Source organism: Trachemys scripta, chromosome 9, assembly GCF_013100865.1.
Source record: "Trachemys scripta elegans isolate TJP31775 chromosome 9, CAS_Tse_1.0, whole genome shotgun sequence".
NCBI classification, from domain to species: domain Eukaryota; kingdom Metazoa; phylum Chordata; order Testudines; family Emydidae; genus Trachemys; species Trachemys scripta.
Window position 1 is genome coordinate 97,854,298 of NC_048306.1, and position 15,418 is coordinate 97,869,715.

The 15,418-nt window shown below is 46.0% G+C and overlaps 1 protein-coding gene across 1 annotated transcript in view; it reads left to right on the forward strand.

Annotated features, from left to right (window-relative positions):
• Nucleotides 1-9,395, forward strand: part of PDE6D (phosphodiesterase 6D) — a 40,348-nt gene extending 30,953 nt beyond the window's left edge. Inside the window, exons 2-5 of the mRNA XM_034781999.1 lie at nt 1,634-1,722; nt 5,598-5,723; nt 6,412-6,517; nt 8,793-9,395. Coding sequence (XP_034637890.1) covers nt 1,634-1,722; nt 5,598-5,723; nt 6,412-6,517; nt 8,793-8,874 — 403 coding nt within the window. The 3' untranslated portion in view covers nt 8,875-9,395. The remainder of the gene's footprint in view (nt 1-1,633; nt 1,723-5,597; nt 5,724-6,411; nt 6,518-8,792) is intronic.
• The last annotated feature ends 6,023 nt before the right edge of the window (nt 9,396-15,418 follow it).

Consider the following 15,418-nt stretch of genomic DNA (forward strand, 5'->3'; position numbering starts at 1 on the left):
AACAAACATCACTAAGTAAAATAAAAGCTGCTAAAGCATGTGTTTTCTCCCCCAGGCTCCAGAAACACTTTGAGTACTTTCAGTACTGTCACTGAAATAGACATACAGAGATTAAGAGTTTTGTGAGTCTGCCCAGAGATTAAATACATTAGAAACTGAAATAAATACATGCATGTAACTCTGCCCGACCCTACTTATTCTCCCTTGTCAAGCTTCACATTGCCCCTCAGCCCAACTCTCCTCCAATTTTTCCCACCCTCATCTGCCAGTTTGTCAGCTCCTCGCACAATCGCCTTCTTCCAGGCAGGCCTTTGTACTTAGCGTAACCTCTGAGTTCATCCACAAGGCCCCCTCTGGCTCGCTCCTAAAGACCCAGCTCTGCTGTGCTGCTCCAGTGAATAGCTTTGACTTGTATAAATAACCTGATTAATTATTATTCTTCCCCCAAACCGCTGTCTTAGAACGCAAGCTTTGCATGGCAGGGGATGCCTGAAAAGTGCCAAGTGCATAGTGGACACTGACATACACTAACCAGTACCTAGAGAGGATGCTGCAAAAGTCATAATGGCATTTTCTCCTGTTTTTCCACAGGTTCACGCTGCAGCTATCTTATAAAGGGCAGAGATCCTGCTATGCGCCAATACTTCAGCATGTAAATGCTGGTGACTTCATGAGTGCCCCTCTGATCAGCTGTGGCAGCAGGGACTGTGGTTTTAGGAATATGGCAAGTCTGCTTCAGCCTTTTTGAAGGCTATAGCCCTATTCATCAGGGTATACAATACTGACTATCCAAAATGGCTTTGCAGATTCCCAATTCCAGAGTATGGGTGTGTGCACAGCATACGCTATGGGAAAGCTTTTCAACAAGCCAAATGACACTTAGGTTAATTGCTATTTGTGCCTTTGAAAGTGTCTGTATTCCACGCTCCTATATAACTTTCATGAGTATTACATCAATCCATACCAGTAGAAGTCTGGTACCTAACACTTACAAACTTACCCCCTACTCACTCTTACTAGGTGTGTTTAGCTCTTGTTCCTCGGGGAAACTCCACCAGGGCTGTGCTGGTCTTAGAGAATTTGGGTTAATATGAGAGTTACTTGTGCCAAAAATGTTAGAACAACGCTCTTTACCACACTCTGCAGATCAGGAAAATTGATCCAACATTCTTTCTCTAGTGACACGTGGGGTGTGTTTCTCTTATGTTTCTCCTTTTCCCATTCCTCTTGAGAGGTGGGGGCATGGTGGTGAGGAATTGTATTATACAATTATCTGCTATAGATGCTAATGCTGGTGCTTGCTTCCCTGCAGTACGGTGATGTCTGCCTGATCCAGTAGACATAAGTAGAATATAGTCAACCAGGCCAAAGAGCATCAGTTTTAAGGAAAAACTTAATGAGTGGATGCCCTTTGCTTGTTGTGTTGACTCTGGTCTAATGTTGGTTTGTTTTTAAACCATGACAGGGACATCTCCCCTCCTTGATGCCGTAGCTCCAAATACATGGCATGTCAAAGTAAGGTTTTAGTATAACTCCTGCTTAATTCCGAGTAGCCTATTTCAGTGCTAGACAAAGACTGATGGGCACAGAGTCTAAAAGCACAGTTTGTTTTCCTTAATCACCTCCCAATCAGAAATTGGATGAACCTTCGGGATGCAGAGACGGGGAAAATCCTCTGGCAAGGAACAGAAGATCTGTCTGTACCTGGAGTGGAACATGAAGGTAAGGTATGGCCTCCATGTTGGGTTGGATAATACAGTATCTGCGGGGCCTGACTACAGTCAGCATGGCACCGCTTTTGAAGGATAGACTGTGTGCTTGGACTTCGATTCTACAGCACAAGGAGCAGGTGAGTCAGCTGCAGGCAAAGGAGAGATGTTACGGCTGAATACAAGGCACTCAGTGGGTTAATTTACTTCTGCACACCTGATTGTCACATGTTTCCTCTTCATCCATTAAAAAAAAATAAGCCTTACCACACAGTGTGACTGGGACTGGGCTAGTAGTTGTATTGATCGCAGTTGAGGCACAGTGGGAGAGCTATATGGGGAAACGTGCATACTGTTGGCCCTCTGTCAACTTGACCATTACTTACTTTCTCCAACGCGTTGGGAGAATTTAATGCTGAAGTGGAAATGGGACACGTCTGTGCTCTCCACTTCTGCCTGTGGCTTCTCTTCCCTTTCTGCCTGTGGTATCTGTTCCTAGAGGCCTCACAAAGTATTCCGTTCTCCATTACTCTGCTTTGATATCTAATATCCCATGCTAGTGTGGAAACGTGTTGGAAAGGGATAGTAATTGAAAGCAGGCTTACCGCAGTATAGACTGTTTGTCACACTGGCTATATGTAGAACAGCATGGCCTCAGCGAATTCACTCCAAAGGCTTTTCTGATAATGTGAGCATCATGCAAATGGTCTATGAAGAGTGGAGTGACCTTGGTCATCCGTTTACTTCAGCGTTACTTATGAATTTTTTGCTTAAACGACAAGGGCTGAATTCTGCTTGGTGATACTAGGGCATTCATCTCCCCGTGAATTATAAAATCTCCTATCATGCAAGGGCAGCAGGCACGTGGCACCAGAGAGTGGCAGCAGGATCCAACTCTTGCATTATTCCTTTGTAATGATTTTTTTTTAAGTAGTAATGCTGTCAGGGTAGAGGGGATGGAGAATTGGAGCTGTTTAAGTTGAATAAGGACTGGGAATGGCTGAGCCATTACAAACGTTGACTCTATCTCCCCTTGTAAGTACTCTCACACTTCTTATCACACTGTCTGTACTCGGCTAGCTTGATTATCACTTCAAAAGTTTTTTTTTCTCTTAATTAATTGGCCTCTCAGAGTTGGTAAGACAACTCCCACCTGTTTATGCTCTCTGTATGTGTGTATATATATCTCCTCATTATATGTTCCATTCTATATGCATCCGAAGAAGTGGGCTGTAGTCCACGAAAGCTTATGCTCTAATAAATTTGTTAGTCTTTAAGGTGCCACAAGTACTCCTGTTCTTCTTTTTTCTTGGAGCTGTTTAATGCAGTACAGGGCTGGGTAGGACACAGGGTTAATTCTTGTCTTTCAACTACAGAGATTTGGTTTCAAAGCTAGCTTGGGTCACAAATGAAATGGACTTGCTACTCCTAATCAGGTCCCCCATGGACACTCTTCCTCTTCACACAAACAGTGCACAGTTGGGCATGACAGTCTCTGCTCAAGAGAGGCCTGAAGCTGTAATGGGAAGGTTGAGAGTCTGAATTGAAATGCAGAGTTAGATAAGAGAAGCACTGTGTTAAAACATTAATCTGGCCTCTTCTGAGGTCATGCACTTGGACCTGACAAGTCTCTCCTGGTCTCACTCCAGTGCTTTTTAGCAGCAAATAGCTGTAGTCCTGTTAACATACCTAGTGACATACTCCGCTAGTATCGCACACCTAGCAAAAAACTGGAAATGCCATCATTACAAACACAACTGAACACATGGGCCTGGTTCTGAAACCAAGGAAATATTTAACAATACATCAGAACTCTGTAGAACAGGTTTTATTCAGATGTCTGCTGTGAAGGGAAAGGTTCCAGCAATTTTAAATACAACTGTAGTAAAATGATTGAGACACAGATTTAAAAAAAATAAGGTAATTCTGCAGTCTGGTGCTTCATTGCTTAAACTATGGGGTAGTGCTGCTTTGCCCTCTTTTTAGCCACTGTGCAATATTGTGTGAAGGCAAGAAAGGGGCACGAAAGAGACGAGAGTAGCTAATAGCAGCCGAGGGAGGAGTAAGACACTGGGGTGCGGGAAGCAGAAAATGTAAATCCTGAGGCATTTGTTCCCATTGTTCTCTGACTTCCTCTTACAACTTCTCCCCAGAGGCACTGGTAGCTTCTGAATCTTCTTCCTTCACTGTATCTAGACAGACTGTTACACTTTCCTGGCTCTGTGTAGGTCTGGAGACTACCAGGTGGAGTGTTATTTCTTGTGGATAGAAGAGAAGGTTGGGACTCATGAGTTCTATTCCCAGCTCTGTCACTTGGGCAAGTCCTATCGCCTCTCTGCACCTTAGATTTCCCCGTTGTATAAAACCACGATAATATTTGCCTACCTCACAGGTAAACTGGGACTTAATTAAAACAGAGTCTCCAATGTCTTTCAGACTATCCTGTGTCAGAAGTGTGTAGTACTAATATCATTACAGCTATTGTTTTGTCATAGCAAGTCACAGTCTAGTCATGGTGAACATAAAGAGTCAGATCTATAGCAAAAGATTCCAAAGGTCAGTTGTGCAAAATACAGATTGAGTAATTTTAAGACATTTACAGTCATTAACAGCAAAACACCATATGTCTTAAGGCCCAAATTAATACAATGCACAATGGTTTAATGAGGTACTATATCATTAAATGGGCAGGCCATATTCACAATAGGCTGCAGTGTGTACTTGTGAGGAACAGAGGTGGATGTTGGTGTTAGGCAATGAAAATAGCTTAAAACTATTAGTGGATTAAGGGGGTAAAACTTCAAGCAGCTCCATTGTGGCTCTGTGTTTTAAATCATGGGATCGGTGCTCCTCCCTGGGACAAAGTGGTAGCTTGTATCATGATCCCCCTGTAGCTCTCTAGATCAGCATCGTATCAAAGTCCCAGGCCATTAAACTATTGTACATTAGGTGGATTTGCCTGGGGTTTGATGGGCTTTTCCTGTTATTAAACAGCAGCTTGCCGTCTGCTCGTGGACGTTTTGATAGGCTTTCTGTTTAGGAGCAGTTCTGCTCATAAAATAGAAATTTGCATGAAAAGACTTTCTAGTACACTGTAAGGCTCTATAATCACACCACTTACGAGTGAAGGGCTTGGTAGCACGTCAGTGTACTGAATATGCCCTTTTTCCTTGTTACTGTGACATTTCAGCACAATAACTGATGCTCCCAGACTTCCTCCTCTTCCCCTACAGATCTTACAAAATCAGCTACAGTTCGCCATTTGCTGGCAGTGTCATACCCACCATGGGAGCCCAGCCACGTGGGCATGCCAGATCCATTTTGTCTCTAAAAATGTACAGTTTTATTGTCCTGGGGTAGGTATTTTGGGAACCAGACACTTCCTGTGCACTTACAGAATGGCTCCCAGGGTCCATGTGAAATCTCCAGAATAGCACTTGCTGGGTTGGGAAATGGCAGTTTGGGGTTTGACCAGGATACAGAGCCTGTAAAGGAGAGCTGAAGGGGGAAAGGGTACTATTTAATGTGCAGAGTAACCCTCTGCCTACTTGCAACGTTTAGCACATTTTCTAAAGTAATTGTAATGTTGCAGGTCACATTTTAGCCTGGCTTCAGTAGTACATTACCAGGAATGAGGAGTCAAGAGACCTGGGTATTTTTCTGGCTCTGCCACAGTCTTGCTGTGAGATTCCAGGCAAGGGATTAGGTTAAAGCTATCTGTGCTTTAGTGTCCACGTCTGTAAAATGGGACTCATATTTTTAGTTGCTTTTTGGCCTGAACAGTGCTCAGAGCCTCTGCATTGGGTTAGCATTTCAGAGGGTGGCATAACAGCGCAGGGTTTGTTTTATTATTTGTCAGAGTAATGGTTGTCTGATTTACTTCCACAGCTCGAGTTCCTAAGAAAATCCTGAAATGCAAAGCCGTCTCTCGGGAGCTAAACTTCTCCTCAGCAGAACAAATGGAAAAATTCCGACTGGAACAGAAAGTTTATTTCAAAGGGCAGTGTCTAGAAGGTATCGCTCCATTCTGTGGACAGCTGTACTAGAATGTGGTGAACTGATACTTTGTAAAATGGCTGGGATTGAGGGTAATGAGATGGGCTGAACATTGTTTTAATTTTTAAGAGTAATGTGGAGGTGGAGTGCTAGTCAGACCTAATGGGCCAGAGCATTAAAGTGACCGTTTCATAAGCATATTAACCCTTATGCAAGCACGACTTGTACATGTGACCTTGTAACAGCATGATCTAGTATGCCTTGTTGTAATATTACACTTAATCTAGGGGGTATAAGAGTACCGAACCTCGCTGCCTTGTTTTATTAATTATGCCCCTACTTTGAGCTGTCCTTACATGGGAAAGTTTTTGAAGAGGGGGAGGATTTAGAACACTCTAAAGAAATCTAACTTGGCCCAATTTCTGCTGAGTTAATCACAAGAAAAGTGGCAGGACTGTGCCGTTGCTCTTCTGATCTGCTCCTCAAGAGCATAGTGGAGGCAGGAAGGATGTCTAGTGCAGGTTGAGTTGTACAATCCTAGTTTTTACATAGCATTTCCCTTCTGAATTTACATACAAACTGCTGGCAGAGCATGAGGTGTGTCAGTCACTAACAGCTTTAGGAGTTGGGTGTGCAATCCAGTAAAGAGCAAAAGGACCAATGTGGGTTTCTTAAAAAGCTTGTGGATCTCTTTTTCCCTTCACAGAATGGTTCTTTGAATTCGGCTTTGTGATCCCCAACTCCACAAACACTTGGCAGTCCTTGATAGAGGCAGCGCCAGAATCACAGATGATGCCAGCTAATGTTTTAACGTGAGTTGCTTGGGGTTAGAGAATCTGAGCGTGCTGGGGGGGAAGCAGTGCTTGGCATTTCCATGGGTGCAGAAGAGTAAAATTGGAGGATTGTTCAAAATGCGAAAGAGGAGGGGAGTTGCTCCTGACTTTGTCACGTTTCATACCTCCAGCTCTTGAGGGACTTCCCCATTTTCCTCTTTCCCATAGACCTAATTTGCTTTAATAGAGCTGCTAAGACTTTTGAGAAACTGGAATTGATTCTATGTTAAATACTGGAGCTGCCTTTAAAGGAGGAGTTTTAAAAATTCTGTTCTAATGCCCTCAACAACATCCAGGCTAAGCAGCGACTCAGTGCATTCCCATAAAGCCAGCTGTTGCTGATTGGTTCTTGCTCTGAGATCCCTGCAGGCATTATTCAGGTGGTGTCACCCAGGGGACCTCTGTGACCTGAAGTTGGCTTCTGGTGCTTGTTTTAACACTGTATACTTTTGCCAAGCTTCAAATATTTTATCCTCTTTTGGATATAAAATAGCTTAGTTATGCAAAATAGCACGTGAACAAAATGAAAGCCCTCTAATTGACTCCTTACACGTTGGCATCCGAGGAGATCAGCAATTCATGGACTTGGATCAGGCTAGTGAGTACCAGGGCATCACTTTGAATGGGAGGTTTGATAGGAAGAGAAGCCTAAAGGCAGACCCTGGCAAGCAATAATCCCTGAAAAAGGCCATCATCCCTATAGAAGCTGTCCCCAGGCTAGATATGTGCTGGCAAAACATTTCTCTCTGTCTGTCGCCAGCAGAGACAGGAGGATGTCGGAATCATCTTGCCAAGTTTAGGCAGATAGCGGGAAGCTGGTCACACCAAGATTGGTGTGCTCCTAGAAGATCCTTCTTCTCAAATTTCCCCTTGCTCCCTCCCTGCCCTGATGGAAACTAGACATACAGTGAGGGAGCTGTGGTTGAAGCCACCGTCTTTGATGTCACAAAAGTCTTTGACAGCGCTTTTCAGAAAGAGGAAAGCTTCTGAAGAGGGAACAGTAAGTGAAGTGGTTAGAGCAGTGCTACCTGGGAGCCCTTTTTGTGGGGCCTGCAAGCAACCCCAGCTTCCAGTGAGCACCGGGGAAGCCAGACTGCAAAATGCAGAATAAAGACAAAAGCTCATTTGATGAGACACAATTCTCCCCACCCCAGGAAGCAGAAAGTTTTCAGGACTGAGCCCTCTTGAGGGTGGCAAGGGTACATGAGCATTTTCCACCCCCCAGTTCTCTGTAGGTTCCAAATTCACCAATCTTACTAGGCCTCTCAGTTCTCCATTCCACTCTCCAAAGGCCTCCTAAAATTAGAGCCTTGGAACCTGAGCCAAACCCAGCTGGACCCGACTTCAAGTGTCGGATCAGGTCAGGTCTGAAAACAACCCAACCCTCTCTGGGGTGGGGTGAGTAGACTCTATCCCCTCCTGCATCTCAGCTCTTGCCGACCACCACCGCCTCACTGCATTGGGTACGCCGATGAGTAGCAGCATCTCTCACTACAGCACACCCAGCACTATGCCTCAGCTTAGTATACAGAACACCTACAACCACCTCCGACCAGCACAGGGTGCAGTCATATCCAAAATCTATATTCCACGTGGGACACTAGATCTTTCCACTGTGGTTCAGACAAGACACTCATGGACAGGCACTCGCTTTTAAGCATTTCTTGGGAGAATGACATCCTTGGTTGAGGTAGGTCCCCCCAGTGCTAGAGGGCATATGGGGATCTGGAGAGGAATAACAGAGTAGGACGTGTGGTGCTGCTTTTCATGTCCCCCAGTAGAGAATGAGTAACACAAGGTGACCAGCCACGCTACTACTTTACCCATGACTTCAAAAACATCGTGCAGAAGTTAACCATTCATGGGTATTGTATACATCCCCTCCCCTGCTCTGCCCTGTGACACAGCCAGTGTGACATTCAACCCAGTGAACAGAAACTGTTCATCTTTACATGGGGGAGCAGCTCCCTGTAGGAATGCAGTGGGCAATTCTCTCATTGTCTGGGGAAAATAAGGCTGATAGCACTTTGTAAAGAACAGCCCTCCATTCTAGTCCATTGCTGGTGTCATCGGGTCACAGTGCGGCTTCCCTTTGCATTATTCCATTCTTACAATAAATATTCTTAAATAAAAGGCAGCGGGTATTGTGGGGACAGGGAGTTAGCTCAAGCCAGCAAGAGCGCGGTTTGCAGCAGTATTCTGTAATTGCTTTTGTCTAATATCTCCTTCCTTTCCTTTTAATTTCCCTCCACAGTGGTAACGTTATTATAGAAACCAAGTTCTTCGATGATGACCTCCTTGTAAGCACTTCCAGAGTGAGACTTTTCTACGTTTGAGATAAGGGGGCTTTTGGGGGCTGTTTTTAGTTTTCCTCCGTACAGTTCTTGGTGCAGAACCCCTTGCCTATCCAGTGGAAGACACTTCCTGTAGGTGTGAGCCTGGGGACCAGCTCACCGGGGGTTGTGACGTTTGCCCATCAGTTATTTGGTTTTCCCCTCCGACCAAACCCAACCCTGAGAGACGCAACCATCAGCTCAGTGATGGGGGGAAATAAAGACTCTGTAAAAATGGGCAAAAAATGGTTGTGCAGAACCAACACTGTAAATTATGTTAGTTTCATCCTTTGTACTTCTCTGGATCTTGGTACGTAATCACTCATTTCCACTTGCACCTGCTCTCGGCACTTTGTTTTGGATTAAGTTAACCTTTTCCTTTCCCATGGTTAGTTTTTTTATGCTTTCTCTGGATTTCTGTGTAGTGGTCTATACATTCTCATACCCTAAACTTGTAAAATAGTCTGATATTACATAATGTAATTAAAGCAAATTTCTGAATTAAAACGTTCGTACCGTCCAAAGAATGGAAACACTTTCAGCTGTGTTTTTCCCCCCTTATTTTAAAAATGTGAGTCAGTGACAGACTGCAGCTTGCAGCCCATTGTCAGCAAGCCAACGGCAGCAGAACAAAGGTCTTGTCAGCACTGCCATACTAAGTTCTTGCTGGACTCTTTGCTCCTCAAGGCTTCCTCCAAATAAGGTGAAAACTATAGCTTCTTTCCGGAAGGGCTTCCTTCCGATTCCCCACTCCAGGATTGTCTCTGTTCCTTCAACCAGTGGTTAACCTAAGCTTACTAGTTCCCTGAGCAGCAATGCACAGACGTTAGTTTATCCAAACTCATTGGGTATGTCCAAAACCATCTGGAAAATGGGGGTTGTACTGAATAGACTAGCACTTAACATAATCCGCCAAGTCCACGAACTCCAGGAAGAGAGGTGTTAGCTATGACCACTTTCTTGAGTTTACTAGAGACTGAAATGCTGTACTGGGGGCTCTGTTTGGGCGACAGTGGCTAACATCAAGTGCTAATGTGCGCCCAGCTTTGATGGTATATGGGGGCGTGTAAGAGAGTGGCCTTGAGCTTTTCTCCCAGGCTACAGGAGACCTTGGCCACAGCCAGTTACTTCCACTAGGTGGCTTATACACAGGCCTCACTTTCTTATTTCTTGCAAGGGGGACCCTGCCCTTTGTGGGCCTTCTTAAGTCCCTTCTGATGGGGATCAAAAGGAAGTTAAATGTCCCAGCACACCCAAGAATAACTTCCCAGAGCCAACTGAAAGGGAAAGAGGCCAACAGTACTTTCTTACTTCAGGGCTGTCTGTATAGCAGTTTTCAAGGAGTTCTGGCTGGGTGGCTGAATGGGGCTCTCTCTGTGGGGCTTACCTTGGGAATCTGCTGCATTCCCTGTAGAGTCTGGGTGGAGAGCTTCTGGCTGGGAGCTCCACCTGTGGCCTAAGGAATCCCTTCATCCATTTCCTACTCAGGGTGATCTTCCCCACAGCTGACTGCAGCCATTTCCTTCTTTTTAAAGGCCTCCTCTCTACCATACATGATTGACAGGGGCAGGGCTTGCCCCACACACTGGGCCTCTCTGGGGCCTTCCTTCCTCCTCAGTGTGGGCCTATCCACCACCCCACAGGGCAGTTCTGCTGCAAAGGGCTTTTCCAAACATACATACACTCACTCACAGCTCCTGTTGCATTTCTTATCATTAGCCATCTTCATTCCCTTAGTAATCTTAAATCTTGCACAGCCTGTGCCTTCAGTTTCTGCTCTCAGACCTCACTGGCAGTTTTATGATTAGTGGAGATTGATGAACTTAACTAGGAGGATTGTGAGGTCAAACCATCCTGTGAATGGGGACTGATTGATAAGAAAATGATAGGGAATAAGAGAAATGCATCATTTCAGCTCCTGAAATTGTTAATCTGGAGAAGAAAGTGCATTATCCCCAGCAGCAGCTTCCTCCAAACGTGGTGGAGCCTGCTGGACCTGTGGGGCAGAGCATTCCCCAACTAGGCCATCCCTTAGGAGGGGACCACGACTGTTTGAAACACTAGTATGTCAAAGCACACTATGAAACTGCCAGTGTGCGATAGTTGGGTCCACATGGTCCACATGCTTCTGCGCTGTAGATTCACACTTCGGCTTGCTGTACACGAAATCACCGTGTAGACAAGCCCCGAGAATCATGCAGTGGGGGATTGGGAGAGGAGAGGTGGGGATATGTGCAAGGTTGGGGGTGGGAATCTCCATTTGGTAGCAGTTTGCAAATTGGAAGGAGAGTCACTTTAACCAATGAAATGTAAAGCCTGTGCCAAGCAGGTTCGCCGCCTGGTGCAGGGTCCGAGTTCAGGCACACATACCCCAAAGCCAGCAGAGTCCGAAGGCTCTGGGTAAGTCGCATGTCAAGTACCCAGCTTTATAGCACGGCCTCCCATTTTCAAACCCAAAATACCCCGCGTATCCCAGGTAAAATTACAGCACACTGCTGCTTACCACTGTCCCCCTTGTAAACAGGTTTAGCCCACTTCAGTGTTTACATGGAGCTATATTGTGATGTTTACCACTATGCCTCCAGCTGGGAGTTCAGGCAGAGTTAGCCAGTGACACGCTGCAGAGGCAGCTTCTTGTCAACAAGACAAGCTACAACCTAGTAGCAGGGAGCATTTTTCAGATTAATCAAATAGGAATGCACCTGATTTTTAAAAAAGCCTCTCAGTTTGTGGGGCCTGTAATACCTGGGATATTCGTCTTCACGCTCTTGAGCCGATGCTCCTATTGAAACAGTCTCTATGTGTGATTGCCTCCGTGGAGAATTGCACCTGTTCCAACCTGTTGCTATGATGGCAGCTTTTAAATAGCGTCCCACTGGCATCAGGTGCTGGCGTGCTCTTACATGTGAGCTGTCCCTGTGGTTGAGGTTTCCGTGACGCCCACGCAGGAAATGCAGCAAGACAAGGAGGTGGGGAGGTAGGCCTGACGGTTTGACTTCGTTTCTCTGTAACGGAGGTGCGTTTCGTTAGGTGTGAAATAGAGGCTGATTAGACAAGGCTCCAGCAGCACAGGGCTGCTGGCCAAGCACGGCGCCCTCTACCCCTGCACTGCCGCCAATACAGCGTACTGTATGGTGCAATTGCCTAGGAGTAGCTTACCCAGGATGTATAAGGCCTTCAGCTTCTCCATCTTAATTAAGGTGACTCTGTCGCCTGCCTGAGGCAGTGATTATGCCACTGTACTGGGCTGTGCCCTGGTGAAGCTCTTTGGGGCAGGGACTAGGCAGGTAGTTGGCACCCAACACAATGGGGCCCCAATCTCGGCTGGGGACTCGGGGTAGCGGAGTAATGTAATTAACTTGCACCGGTGTGCATGGCACGGTTTCTAGGTGAGTGTAATGCTGGTGAAGGATGCTTCATTGACAGCCCTGGAGCCAAGTTTCTAGCACAGGGGTTCTCATCCTCTTCCCCCTGTCCATCTAGCCAGGACCCCTCCTACTTAGCAACATGGGAAGGGGAAGGTTGTGAGCCCCACGACTGAAACCTGTGCTTTAGCTACCAACAGGCGGTGGTGGTCCAAGCCCTCTGCATACCACGCTACCTCAAGCCTACCCGCGTCTCAGGGGCAGCACTTCTCGGGGAAGCCGACTCCCTCTCCGCTAAAGGCTGAGTTTGAGCTTCAACTCATACTGCAAAACTGTCTTCCTGGTTTAGGCTGGGCATGGCCATGTTAAAGGGAAAGGTCCCACTGGCGTCATTAGGAATTTTGATACTGGGTCCTTTGCTAGCTTCGGTCGGATGCTAGATCCCTGCCTTCCGGAAGCAATGTAAGCTCTTCAGCTTTGGAATCAAAGCGGTCAGCGACTGCTCGCAAGCAGGCCAGTCGTGCTGGAGGGTTGATGTGATGGGGAGCGCTGTTCATCAGTAAATGGCCACTAAGAACAAGCCTGGTCTTAAACTCCTCCTGGTCCGAGAGTCGGACGTCATGCCAGGCTGGGGGCGAGGCTCTATCACATTGTCACCCAGGGCCCCCCTTTCAGAGCTCAAAAAGGCTTCAGCCTGGAATCTTCTTCACCCCTTTCCAGTCAAGTGTGGAATGGCTGCACCCTCACCTACAGTAAGGTCAGTGGTGCCCTGCCGGCTGCAAGCCAGGTTTCTCTGGAAAATGCAGGCATTGGCACTCCCCGTGTTCTGATGCATTCTTGTTTAATTGCACACGCCATGATGCTTCTGCCTTCAGTCTGGCCTGGGCATTAAAATGACAATTAACCCAGTGTCCTTGCACCGACCGAAAGCCAGCTGTTTTTGTGCTGTGTGTGTTACTGCTGCCCTCTTGTGGTACTATGGAAAATAGCTCACACCAGCGCGTTCTTTCCTGGTACTCTGTACAACAAGGATCAGTGAGGGTAAACCCCCATTTGTGTATTCTGCTGTAAACTGCCCACTAGTGAGCCTTCTGGGGGCACTTACCCCAAGGTGTTGGGTTTTTTTTAACAAATATTTTTTAGTGACCAAAGAAAAAAATGCGTCCAACCAAACTCCTCTCACCCAGCTGCAAAAACCCCAGCCAAGAGCCGAGCCTTTCAGCACATCCAATGTGAGGTCTGGCAGCAAGCAGGATCCAATGGCCCTTTCCTGAGCCATACAAACTGGGCCTGAGGCTCCCGCTTGAGCTCAACTATGTGGGAGGGAGGTGGCGAGCCTCTGCAAGCCTCCGAGCAGACAGGGTTTTGTGTGTCAAATACCAGTGTGCTGTAATCCACCAAGAAAAGGCCACATGGTCTCTAGAGCACAGCGTGAGGTGCGCTGCGATGGAATGATCACCAGCAGCTGTATCTGGCACCCCCTGGCGTTTGAGTGCGGTTTGGGTGTAGCTGCAACGCGAGCACATCCCTAATCCAATCAGGCGCTGAGACCGGGGCAGCATGGAGAACTGTAGCCAGACTGTCTCAACAGGAGTTGTGATCTGGATCCTCAGGTGCCTTGAAATCAATGGGCATTGGGCACCTAAATACCTATGTGCATAACCTGTTTAGGTGCTTTCATAACCCCCACTAGGTCCCTAGCTGCATCTTTAGGCATCTTTGTATACCAGCGTCTCCCCTCAAGATCTTAGCTGCTCAGGGCCTGGGTACAAATGTGCCAGGCACTTGCAGAACCTCTGGGTGGAATGCTGGCCCAGATCCAAGCAGATCAGCTGGTCTTGTCCCCGTTCTTGCCTCCGGCAGGATCTGCTGTTGCAGATGTGACTCACCTTGGTCTGAATCCAAGCAATTGTAGCAGTCGGGCGGGCACTCTGGGGTGGGAACAGCTGGCAGGAGCTTAGAGAAATGTTAACTGATGGAGCCTCACAACCAGTTCGCAGGCCGGGCCCATTTTCCAGCAAGAGAAATTGATCACGTGGCTCTTCTGTGGTGGTGATTGGTAGAGAGCAAAGATCCTGACATCCAGTCCTATGCTTTCCCCCCCAGACTACTCTTGTTCAGTCTGGGATGATCGCTCCTTTCTTAGCTCTGGTTCTTCAGTCACTGGACCAGCTGCCAGGATGTCCTCTCAACTGCGGATTATCATAAAAGATTCTTGTTAGGCCAGTAAGTAACACATCCTGGAGGGTGGTGCTCACAAGTCTTTCTGGAGATGGCAAGAATCTAGATTAAATCAACAATACCACATCCTGCTTCCAACCCACATGGACTCGGGTCAGAATTAGGGCTGTTGATTAATCATAGTTAACTCACGAGATTAACTCAAAATAATTAACTGTGATTAAAAAAATTAATTGTGATTAACCGCACTGTTAAACAATAGAATACCAATTGAAATTTATTAAATATTTTTGGATGTTTTTCTACATTTTCAAATATATTGATTTCAATTACAACACAGAATACAAAATGCACAGTGCTCACTTTATATTATTATTTTTATTACAAATATTTGCACCATAAAAATGATAAACAAAAAAAATAATATTTTTCAATTCACCTCATATAAGTACTGTAGTACAATCTCTTTATCGTGAAAGTGTAACTTACAAATGTAGGGGTTTTTTTTGTTACATAACTGCACTCAAAAACAAAACAAAACTTTATAGAGCCTACAAGTCCACTCAGTCCTACTTCTTGTTCAGCCAATTGCTAAAACAAACAAGTTTGTTTACATTTACGGGAAATACTGCTGTCTGCTTCTTATTTACAATATCCCCTGAAAGTGAGAACAGACGTTCGCATGGCACTTTTGTAGCCGGTGTTGCAAGGAATTTATGTGCCAGATACGCTAAACATTCTTATGGCCCTTCATGCTTTGGCCACCATTCCAGAGCACATGTTTCCATGCTGATGATGCTTGTTAAAAAATGCGTTAATTAAATTTGTGACTAAACTCCTTGGGGGGGAGAATTGTATGTCTCCTGCTCTGTTTTACTCTCATTCTGCCATATATTTCATGTTATAGCAGTCTCGGATGATGACCCAGCACATGTTCGTTTTAAGAACACTTTCACAGCAGATTTGACAAAACGCAGACAGTACCAATGTGAGATTTCTAA